The 12,312-nt window shown below is 43.8% G+C and overlaps 1 protein-coding gene across 1 annotated transcript in view; it reads left to right on the forward strand.

The window, feature by feature from the left end:
- LOC105455341 overlaps positions 1-12,312 on the forward strand; it is a 35,878-nt gene that overhangs the window by 16,491 nt on the left and 7,075 nt on the right. The window contains exon 9 of the mRNA XM_011698590.1: positions 11,084-11,549. Coding sequence (XP_011696892.1) covers positions 11,084-11,549 — 466 coding nt within the window. The remainder of the gene's footprint in view (positions 1-11,083; positions 11,550-12,312) is intronic.

Consider the following 12,312-nt stretch of genomic DNA (forward strand, 5'->3'; position numbering starts at 1 on the left):
ATATATGTATATATATATATATACATACTTTATATAGTTTTTCCTTTTATCCAATTTCTACTTATAAATATTAAAGTCTTCTTAGATTTTGTTGTTAAACGAAACCGGCGAAAATCTTTGCTCTGTATATTCTTTATCCTAAATCACCTGATCGAACATAATATTCCGTATATTGAACTCTCTTGTGCGTGAAAAATTCTCTCTTGATTTGATACCGATTTGAAAATAAAAGTTTAGAAATAGTCTGTCAATGAGCGTGTAGTTTGCGTTGTTGGCAAATTACGTGCATATAAATCAGAAGTTTAATGATTTAAAAGAGGTACACAAATCTCGCACGCAGACGAGATCTGTACAGCTGCAGACAGTCGTCGGGAACCGTCAACAGCGTTTCTAAAAATCGCGCGCGAAAAGTGCTTTTGCGTTGCAGCAGCAGCAGCAGCAGCATCGGCGCGGAGGGTTGACGTCTAGCACGTGCTCTCTACGGCATCTCAAAATAATACCTCGCGTACTTAAACGCCAGCCGCCATCGACGTCGTAGTCGCAACACGGTTTTGATCTCGACCCGGTTACGCGGAACGACCTCGCGTTTAGCCGATTGACGGCTCGTGTCGCGTGTTTCGTTTCGCAGCTCAAGTCAAAGAACCGTTCGGCTGGAACGGTTTTTATTTAACCCGGTGCAGTGCAGGAGATGCAGTTCGGCGATCACGAGAGCGGTTGCTTGGATTCATAACATGCGACACGCATACCTAAATTCTCTTTCAATTCTCGTCACTCAGACTATTTACGTACGGTAAAACAGTAACGTAAACATTTAAAAGTTATTCTCTTTTTTCTAATTGAAATATAGCAATGATACGTGCTATCGTTATGCAAAATGTCATTAATAATTATGTTGCTAATTTAACATCATGAATATTATAATTTCTCTGAGAAATAATATGCACGCGATTTATTGCCGAGTTTATTAAGCCGGATTATTTTGGACCCTTTATCAGCGCCTTTATCAGCGTACCAATGGAGGGCTGTGATTTTTATTTCATCTCGTTGCGCCGACCGTGCATCGAGCGTGCATCGAGCGCAGAGACTCCGAGACCTTGAGAGCTTAACCAGATCGATTGCATAAGGGATCGCTTTCAGCAACGACAGGCAGAGGAACGATGGGAAAGGGGAGGGAGAAAAAACTGCGGTCAGATCGATTCGAATCGAATGGCCTCGATCGATACCTGTCGCTTATCGTCCGTCGCTGTCATGCCTCGATTGTCTCCCTCGCGTGTTCGGCAAATCGAAGCACCGAAGAATCGAATGATTTATGAATCCCGGGATTTAAAAGGCAAAGATAGTCGAGAGATCTGCGAGAAAAGAGAGGAATGCGATCCGGCGGTTCTTTAAAAGAACTCCGCAAGATCCGCGAGCTCTGACAATCGAGCAGTTCAAATATCCACCTTGAGATTAAAAAAAAATGAGAAAAAGAATCTCAGATAAAAATGCGACGATCACTATTGTCAGGAGCAAAGCCTTCGATTTGGGCTAGTTCAATGTCCTCAATTAAAATGGCGGGGCACGGCGGCGCCGTATTATTTTTAAATTCGTTCACCGATATAAAGGTTTTTTCCATCGGTTTCCCCGGGAAGAAGTTATTGCCGAAATATATGGCCGGGGGTGTGTGTATATGTAAATAAAGTAAGCGGGATGTAACGGAGGAGAAAAACGAGACGGAGACTCTCTCTCGTCTACGGTCGCCAAAGGTCCCCCACTTAAAGTCATAACGATGTCAACTCTCGGTCTCTATGTTTAGAGATAAACAGCGTTACTTGCGCTTGCAATTTCATAAAGCATACACGTGCGCAAATATTTGCTGCCTAGTTATCGAGACCGCATTCACAACTTGTTGGAAGTTTTGCGAGCGGCATCGCGTGACATTAACGTCTGTCGAATTCGTCATCGGCGGAGGAAGTCGTAGTTCTCACGATATTTTGCTACTCGGCCGGCGTTTTGCATATGCAAAATCGCGATTACGATTCCGATCTGAATATTTACTGACCCTCAGAGAGATATCCCGAAACTCGCGCTTATATCGATTCGTTCCTCAATCAGGTTGCTGCAGGATATAACAAAAATAGTCACGCATCTATTTTTAAATATGAGCGAACTAAAAATAGAAAATTCCGAAGGTAGAATTGTAGAATGCGGACGAATAATATTATGCCCTTTCTCTTTGATTAATCTGAAATGCGTATTTAATGTTCAGACGTATTAAACATTCACATTCAGCTTTCATTACCTGATTGCCGTAATTTGTTTTTACACGTGCCATTATCGTTTGATCGATGTGCATGAATAAGAACGTACTTCGTGAATTATTCGGTATATACCGAGCCGATTAGCGTAACGTGTAACGCAACGCATTTTGAGATCCGAGATACGCGGATAACGCGAGGCGCATAAGCGAAATTTTCACGGTCTGGCGTGACTTCGCGAGCCAGGCCGCGTGAAGTCGCGATTTGCAAATCGAATACCTGAATGACGAGAAAGAGAGAAAGAAAGAGGGAGCAGAAGGGAGAGAGAGAATGAGGTGTGACGATGCGCGACTGCAGCCGCACGGCGACGGGACTTGGCCAGTGCCTTTCAGTCCGCCGTAGCGGCCGAAACGCCGCGTAACCATCGCGATAACAGTCGGAGCGACGCGTGCTCCTCTCGCGATTCGCGCGCGGATATTCGAAGAATACCATCCGAGAGTCTGAAGATCGAGAGGATTCCCCGAAATGTCCTGAAAGAGAAAAATCGTAAGGATTAAATGTTGAAAGTTTGTAAAAAAAAATTTCCGTCAGTTGAACATCTGAAGAGCTGTGGATCTGAAGGTTCGAATGTCCAAAAATCTGAGAGTCTCTCGATTCAGAAAATTGAAGGTAAAATATAAAGATTCAAATGTGGAATGAAACTTCCGGAATCCAAAGTTTGAAGACATCCGATCAAAGTTACAGACATTTAAAGTCTTACAGAGAGAGAGAAAGAGAAACGTATGAATCTTCGAAGCTTCAAGACTCGAAAGATTGAAAAATTTGTACGTTCAGAGATCCAAAGGTTCGACGTGATCTAATGTTTAAAGATCAAAGATCGAAACGCGTCTCGCGTCCTCGAGGAATCTGTACTAAAAAATCAGACGTGGACGGTTTGAAAAAGAATCGGCGACGTAACGGGATCGTACGAAGTTGAATCTATACAAATTTCTAACAATTTGATTCGTTCGGTATTTCTTATTTCCATATTAATTGAAGAATCGATCGATCGCGAAAGATATCCGGATCAAGGTCCACGTATTCACACGTGGGGAACTAGCGGATTGGTCGAGAAGGCTGGTTCGTTCGAGCCGATCGACCGAGAGAGAGAGAGAGCCGACGCGGGTCCCCCGCGTTACGTCGTCGATTTAATAACGGTGTCGTCCCTCGGAGACGCGCGCGGAGACTTTTGGCCGGATTCCATTGCGCTCTCACGCATCCGCTGGCAGCGGCATCCGCGAATTCCGCGTGTGGCGTACTCGATTGTGCAATCACGCGATTCGCGGGGATACTCACCCGATGCGCCTCGGTGCGTCTCTCCAGTCCTCCTCCTCTCGCTGTTTCCACTTTTCCGCGCCCACTATAGGATATACGGATTTACGCCGGTCGATCGTTCTCGCAAATCCGCACGCGGTTATTTACCCCTTGCCGTCGCGGGGACTAGATTCAACAGCTAATAATAACGAGTGAATTTATTGGCGACAATTTCGCGACACACAGACTAACACGTTCTGTGTATAATAAAGATCGCGTGGTGTGTGATGTTTTACGAGAAGTTGGACGGTACAGTGATACGAGTCAATAATAATAAAACCTACATTTTAAAAGCCCGACTATTTTTTCGCGCGTGTCGCAAAGTCGTTAGTTTTCCTTTCGCAATCTTAGAGAGCAAAATAAAAGAAAAAGATATTATACAAGAGAACAATAAAGTAGCAGAACTTTAAAATATTGCAATTCTTCTTTTGCGCGAAGTGACAAGAACATACGATTCTCAGCCATTGTTCGCCGCGAAGTTTATTTATGCAAACCGGGTGGTTTCGAAGGTAGAATTGCGAGTGCGCCGCGAAAATATAATTTACAATTGTGCCGCGGAGATGTATCTATTGCGAGCTGAGTGAGGGAGTCGATAAGAGTCGAGTGAGTTCTCTTAAGAGAAAGATAGAAACCTCGAAGTGCGCGCGCGGTATAAGGGAAAGAATTAAAGGACGCTAACAGAAGGTATCTTCCTATAATAAATTGGATAATAACGGATAATAAATAAATCCTCTCTCGCGTGTGACGCATGACACGTTCATGTGCGCGAGATCGAACAGTGGTCCGTCCATCGATCAATCCGCGGCGAAGGTGCGCGGCTGTTATCGCGGCCTGATCGTTACGTAACGCCTGGCAGCGACGGCGGCGGCGGCGTCAGGCACCCGCGAAAGAAGGAGCGTCGACAGTCGTACTCGTCGAGGCCCGCCGATCGTTCCGGAGCACCCCGACGAACGACGATATTTCGGAATAACTTTGATTGAATAAATTGCGCAACATCCGTATTCCTTTCTGGTCGCGGAGAGTGCGCGATGTGAAGGAGTACTCGCGCTATACTCTTCGTGTTCTCTTTGGCAAGAATGACGTAGAGGCGGGATCTTTCCTCGGTGGAAATTTCGCGCGTATGCATTCAGGAAGGATAGCTCGTTATCCCTTCGCGATATTCCCTCCCGTTCGCGGTCTGGCTCTCCGCGATAAGTATACGCGTTTTTTGCGGCCGGAGTACCGCGGCGCGACCGTGGCCTGACGCGCGTGCTAAATCTCGCGTCTGGCAATGGTACACGTCCAAGAATTAAAAGTGCATCTTGCTATATGTGCACACCGGGGTGGGTTATGCACACACCGGGGACCGGACTGTAAACAACCGCCCGTAAACACGCCGCGGATGGGCGCGCGAGACCCTGGCCTCGCCTTGTCGCCTATAAGCGCTAAACGTGGCCCGCCTCGAGCTTTATGAGGACTTATTTACGTTTTGCCGCGACCAACTTAGAGCCCGCGGTACGGCTCTAAAAGCGGCTGAAGGGCTCGAATATCCGACTGAGTTTATGCCCGCGCGCGTTCAATGAGCGTAAATTGAAATGCTTATTAAGGACCATAAGTACCGACGCGAAATAAAATTCACTTCCGCGTGGCGCACTTAATTCTAACATGTACGGTGGCTCGCATCATAATTTTATGTCTGAGAGAAAAATTTATGTCGGATAATAAACCAAGTCTTCTGTCTCAATCGATGGAACCGTCGTGAATTTAGTAAGAGTAAGAGGGACTCCGGGAAGAAATTCGAGAAACAGAATGAAAAAGGTTTCATACATTTTTCATGAATTCTCATCGATAACCGGACGTGCGACGGAGAATTGTTTATCGCGCAATTTATTGCGCCAAGGGCTGCACTAATTTGTCGCAACGTAATATATCAATGTAATATTCTAAAATATATTATTCTCGATTTAACCGTGTCGAGCCTGCGCGTAGATCGAGCGACCTTGAATCTAGATCGATTCTTGCCGAATGGGACAACGTGGTGCAACCGCGGGGCGGCATCGCGCGACATCGACCTCGAGAGCCGCGCCAACCTGGCCGCTGCACTCGACTCGCGTGATTGCCCCGACGAACTCACAACAAACCGCTCGAGTTTCGCGCGCGCGCGCCCGCCCGTCCGCTCGACCGCCGCCGTCGCCGTCGTCACCGGAGATCGGGTTGAGTTAGGTGCGGGTTAAATATGCGGTCGGGTATCGGGGAGGGATTAAAAATAGAGTGACGGCCGGCTTGCGCAAGCGAGAGCACGTGGGACCGTTGGGGACCACCTCTCTCTCCCCTCTGTCTACTCCGCCTACATTTCTCTCGCTTCTTTCCGCGCGGTGCTTTTTTTCCTTATCTCTGACTCCCCCGACTGGACTCCTCGTCGATTATCTTAATGACAAAGATTATCGTTCGCGACAGCGCCTCGTCTTGCACAAGAAAAGGTTGCTTAATTTTAATCTGTCGTTTTCCCTTTTTCTCTCGCTTTCTCGTGAAGAAAATTTGCTAATTTTATTTGTGCTTTCATTGAACTCGATTATAGCCCGACTTCAGCTGTACCTTAGTACTTATTCTCCATTCATTGGTGTGTTACGTACTGCGAACACCCTTGTGACCCCGGAGGGTTCGCTCCGGGATCGCGATAAAGTTATATATTATTACGTGTGAGGGAGAAGGAGAACAAGGAAATTCTTTTATCAGAACGGAGGACATAAATCCGTAAATGTGATGCAAAACTCGGAAAGTACCTTTTAGTCTGCAATGTAAAAATGATACTGAGGAATTTGTAATATCTGGATTTCCTGTACTTAGTTTACGACACGTTGACATTTACGAAGTCCATTAAAAGATATTTCACTATCATCGTTAACTTTATACATCAAATAGCTCGTCAATCAACTTCGCAATTAAATCATCCGTAACGGAAACGAGACTCGCTGTAAACGGGCTCGTTAGTGTCTTTCATTCAACGTAATTTATCAAATTATTGAATCTCCAATATTCTGTTAGCTATTAAATCCCATATTTTAATACAGACAGAACTGTATTGGATCATTTTTCATTAAATTCTCTAATCTAAGAGATTAAACGCGCTGTCATAAAGTGCATTGACTCGATGCAGTTTATAAAGACATCCCATCCGGAGAGGTCTCGTGATTGTTTGTTCGCGCAAAAGTCAACTTTATTCAATTATCCGCGCAAGAAACGTACACGTAAAGGCGTCGTTTCGTCCCTTGGAATTAGGTCCAATCGAGAGAGCGAACGGACAAATGTAGGCTATTTCAATAAAATACGCGTGCGAGTCGTCGCCAGTTGTTGGCGAGGAGAAGCGGAGCGCTTGGACTTTGCAGAAATAAAGTGTTCGAATCGAATTACGAGTGAACGTGAGAAAAATCGTGAAACAAAGAACCCGAAAATGTAATCTCGTATTTTGTACGGGCTGTATAAATTGGTACGAAAATATACGCAGACATAAAAGACATAAAAATACGAACGTTATAAAATAAAATAAATCATGCATTGATATAAGTACAAATAAAGACGTTACGGTTCAATGCTTCACTCACTTCATCTAATTTATATCCACGTTTGCCACGTTCGTGACAATTATCTTATCGCATATTTAAGTTCTCAGGATAACTTTACGGCTGATGTTTGTACGCAGATATTTTCGAACCCGATAACGCGTTCGTTCGTTTCCCCGATCGAATTCTTTAATCCAAACAGATTTTTGACAGACACACACACACACACGACGCGCGCGCGCATACAGCACACACAGTGACGCGTGTACATATGCGGAGGTTCTCGCGGTTCTAATGTGCGCGTATCTGATTTTGCACGTATAATCCGCGCGCTCCGCCACACACGCGTCCCGCCACACATTTGGGATCCGCTGGTCAATTTGCGGCAATTACCGAGCCGTTGCGACCGGTTAAAGTCACTTAGTGCTCGCGTAGATACGTGCACACGACGAATCATCCGCGACGGATCCTCGCCGGCGCGGCGCGGCGCGACGGTCTGCGAATCCGGCGATCGCGGGAGGAAAGGCTCACGGAGAAATTCGCGTAAAATCGTGTATACGCACACGTGCGCGTGCCGCACGTGCTGATATCAGCGGGGATCTCGATTGAAGTTTTCCTCGCCAAGAATAAAATAACCAGATATACGAGAAGTGAATGACAGTCAGGTTGCTTTTGGCGTGACGCAGAAGAGAGTTGTCTCGTAATTTGAGTATTAGTAAGATTAGAGGCAGGATGTAAGTAATTTAATTAGCATTACGACAATCGCGAGCATAATTTAAGATCAAAGTTGTACCAAGCGCTTAAAAGTTATTCTTTAATTTTGCAGTTATATAACTTTATACATTTAGAGATTCTCTTCCCTAAAAAGTTTAAATCAGAAGGTGATAGACGGATATTTTTTTTTCTATCCACTCTTTTTATCTTTTTTTATCAATTTCGGCTCTGTCAAGCACATAAATACTACCCGATAAAATGTACATATTATGTAATTCCGTTACGTTCGATATTGCATAAAGTAATGTACGAGATATAACGCACATTGTCAGGAAAAATCGGTCGGTCGAGCTGAAAATATTCGAAGCTTGCGAGGGCCAAAGGGTTAAATCGCGCACGGCTACAGGCGAGGCAACGTTGCACGTTGTTTAGACCGATATAATATATCCGGGGTTATCTTCAGGGTTAAGGCCGGATTAACTTTAACCGTGCCTCGTGTGATCGAAGAAAAATGCAGGCGTAATCGTGCCTACGTAAGCGAGCTTGCGAGACCTATTATGCCGGCATTGAACGATTAATTGTCGATTCTTTTCGCCGTTCTATTCTTCGATTTTTTTTCGTCCAAATGCTCGGAAACGCTAAAAAGTGAAAATCGAGGGTCGTTGCATTTCATTGTTTGCGAACTTTATAATTCCTCGAGGTCGTACGATTGTCAAGTTAGATCGTCATAGAGCCTTTGTAGAGACTTTTGTATTATTTCACTCGACTTCTCGACTACCGTTTTTCTCTTCATGAGTCAGTTCTCTACTGTTGCCAGTTGGATCGCCGTTTGTTGTAGATTCCTTTTAATTTTATTCGACGCTTCCCTGCCGTTTTCTCGCACGTTGCTACAGTTCTATTTTAATCCCGTTTCGAAAATAATAACGTGTCAAAGGTTAAGAATAGCGACTGGATACACTTTATAAAAAGATCGTATACATACGTTGAATGAATCAACGATGTTTGTCGGCAATGTTCACACGCAATGGCATGTAACGTGACGTAACAGATGGCTTATAGTCGATATCGCTTTACGGTCTTTACGGAGAAGTACCGGCGGTTTCTTTCGCGAGGCGTGTCTTGTCAGTCATCGAGTGGAAAGATACGTCGACTGGCAAAACCTTTGAAATTCGCGAAACCTTGCGAATCCCGCGAGAGCGAACCCAAGATCGGTCCTTCAGAGCTTGTAGATCGCGACGCTTTTTTTTTTCAGAGACGTTCGAGACGTTGCTTGCGAGGAAACCGTCGCGTTGCCGTTGTGAAGTAACACGCGTTTCCCCGTGATCGTTCTAAAAGCGCGGAAAATCGTCGCGGCGCGGAGCGCGACGCGTGGAAAAAGACGTCGATTGGCAGTCACGAGCCGTCAGTTACATAAGCGCGTTCTCGTGATTACAGCGAGCCTTCTGTCTCGAGCCGAAGGAGAGAGAGAGAGAGAGAGAGACGTGATTGCGCTTCGCGACAGTCGAATGGGATAGAAAGGGAGAGAGAGAGAGAGAGAGAGAAAAAAAAAGAGAGACAGAGTGCACGAGGGCAACGACGCGCCCGTCGTCAGGGAGCACGAAAGTCCGAATGGATGCTGAATGATCCGGGACGGTGGGAGTGGTGAGATAGTGATGTGCGTGCAGCGCGTGGTGCGTGTCGCGCGGTCGGTTCACGCGTGCATCCGCAACTGATTGCGTGAGGCGGTAGGAGGAAGGTATCTCGAAAGTGCGGTAGAAACGATCGATTGCAATTGTATATATATACAATATATATATATATATTTCTGCGATTTCTGCGAATTGTATATATATATTTGGGACGTAGAAGTTTAGAGAAGTGATACAAATCGGGCGGACAACTTCAAATGTTCTCCAAAATTCCGTAACACAGTAAGTTTACATTGGCGATAAAATTCACTGCAGTCTTGCATATAGCGATAGATTTGTACTTATTTAAAATTTATTTCGAAAAAATAGAACACGGATTTTCGGACGTTTCGAGTGAAATTTTTGTTTTTTAATTCATATCTTTCTGCTTCTCTCTCGGGTGCAGATGCACTTGCGTATCTCGTGAATGGAAACTTTAGAAACAGTTAAAGCGTCAAATGAAATTTTCGAAGCAATAGCTATATATACTTTTATTAATACAAAAGAATATCCCTGAATAACTCTTGACGAATAAATTTCAAAAAGAAAATTATACGCTATTTTAAGTTACAACTGTTAGTTAATTGGTTAATACCGTTAGAATCGGTATTATTACATTTATTATTAAATTACAATGAAAATATTTAATTAATATTTGTGGTTATAAAATTGTTGTTATAAAATTTATGAAAAATTTTTAATAACTATTAATCTTGGAAATTTATTGGAGATAAATACACATCCCGTTATTACGTCTTGCATTACGTATTACCACTTACGTATTACCATTAGGCAAATAATAATAATCGTTAGATAAGCGGGTGGATTTGACGTTTTAAAAGCAGTCTTTTTTTCGCTCGTCCCGCCTCCGAGAAATTTTTCGCTCGGCTTAATCGTTCTGTCGGCCCATTTTAAACTTCCGGAGTCATGTTTGCCCAATTGACAGCTGCTTGTGTATGTACCCCAGATGTTGTCGGATGGCAGCGAATGATTTCGTGAATGTGCACGTGCTTACGTATGGAACATTTCGTGATAGACTGTACAACAGCGAGTTTCAGAATCATGCACGCGTGATTTCGCGATTGATAAACGTCGAGTACGTCTGCGTATCGCGTGTTGCGTGTCGTAACCGCGGTATCGTCCGACTGTCAGAGCCGTTTGATAAGAACACGTTAAAGGGAATTCTGATGAGTTACGTACGTTTCCATGCATTTCGAAACAAGAACGATGGCAATAATGAGATGAATATACTCATCAGTCCGTATATTATCATTGGGCATCTTATTTTTAGCTTCCGCGGAAAAGAGAGAAAAGAACTTGTTTTTAATCCAATTCATCGTATAATTATTTAAAAAAGTCGACGAGTAAATTATATCAAGAAATTTAAAAATCGAATTGAAATTAAGTCGGAATCGCGAATCTTCAAGTTAAGCTTCGCGTCGGTGACATCTTATTATTCCTCCTTGGCGTCCGTTGATCTCCTTCGATCTTCCTAGCCAAGCTTTCGTGTTTTAACGAGTCCCATAGATATGGGCACGTTATCCACGCAGGCGGTTCGTGATTTTGCTTGCAGTGGGATCGAGCACGAGGATGAGGTGTACAGCGTGCGCCAGTTGGCCGCACGTGACAGCGACGCCGATCTGGTGAAGATAGAGAGACCGTTGCCGGTCCTGGTGCCGACCGGCCCACCACGTTCCATATCGACGACAGACTCGAATCAGGTGTCGCTGACCAACGACGAGGAGGAGATTCCTCCCGCGGAGGAATCGGCCGTCGACGACGAGTCCAACGATCGACCGTTCGCCGTCACCGCGTCGATCTTCCGCTCGGTCGACGTAAAGGCCGGCTGCAAGGACGATTCGCGGAAGGACGACGCCTTGCCGAAACACGCCCAGGAGGAGAAGGCGTTCGTGCAGGCTCTCAAGGAGTCCCTGGAAGAGTCGATTAAGGAGTCGCTGAAGGAGAACGACGAGCCGGCAGCGGTGAACCGACTGAACTGCCGGCAGTCCTTCGCTAAGAAGACACCCTTCATATTCCAGGTACCACGAGCCTTTCGATATGCGAGTAGATTTGATTTTTTAGAATTTTTAAGATTTTTGTTAAGAAACTATAGAAAATTGCTGGGAATTTTTTCTGATTGCAAGTTGAATCGTTTAATCGATGATTAAATTAGTATAAAAGACTTATTTTGTTATATAATAATCGCTACTTTTTTAAGATATTTGAAATAATATATGAATGATTTTCAATCTTCTTCTTTCTCTTCATCTAATTATTGTTTATTGGAAATGTTTGTCGAGTGAGTGTCGCTTATCAATGTATAATCCCATTACTTATACATCGTTATCATCTTAGAATGATAAAGAAAAAATAAATGATATTTTTCTCTCTTGAAGGAGATATCTTATATTTTGGGAACGATTAGCGCAATGGAAATGTTCTATATTTGTATGATTCTTTACAGAAATAAACTCAAATAATTTAATAATTTTCAAGGATGCAATTAAATTTCTAAAAATTTAGATTCAATCTTTTACACTTTTCTCCTGTCGTATATTTTATCAATTTTACGTAAAAAATATACAACAGCTTTAAAGTAAAAGTATAGTTAAACGAAACTAGTTGACCGATAACATTTAAAAATTTTTTAAAAGCGGATATTTTAATGTGAGATTTTAGATTGCAATTTTCAAGTTATCGGTCAATTACTCTTGTCCAAGTCTCAGTTAGAAAGTCTTGTCTCCACATAGCAAGTGCTGATGTGGTAAACTCTAGGATAACTGTCGCCTCTTATCTCAAACC

The sequence above is a fragment of the Wasmannia auropunctata genome, unplaced genomic scaffold, assembly GCF_000956235.1.
Source record: "Wasmannia auropunctata unplaced genomic scaffold, wasmannia.A_1.0 LD335903.1, whole genome shotgun sequence".
Classification (NCBI taxonomy): domain Eukaryota; kingdom Metazoa; phylum Arthropoda; class Insecta; order Hymenoptera; family Formicidae; genus Wasmannia; species Wasmannia auropunctata.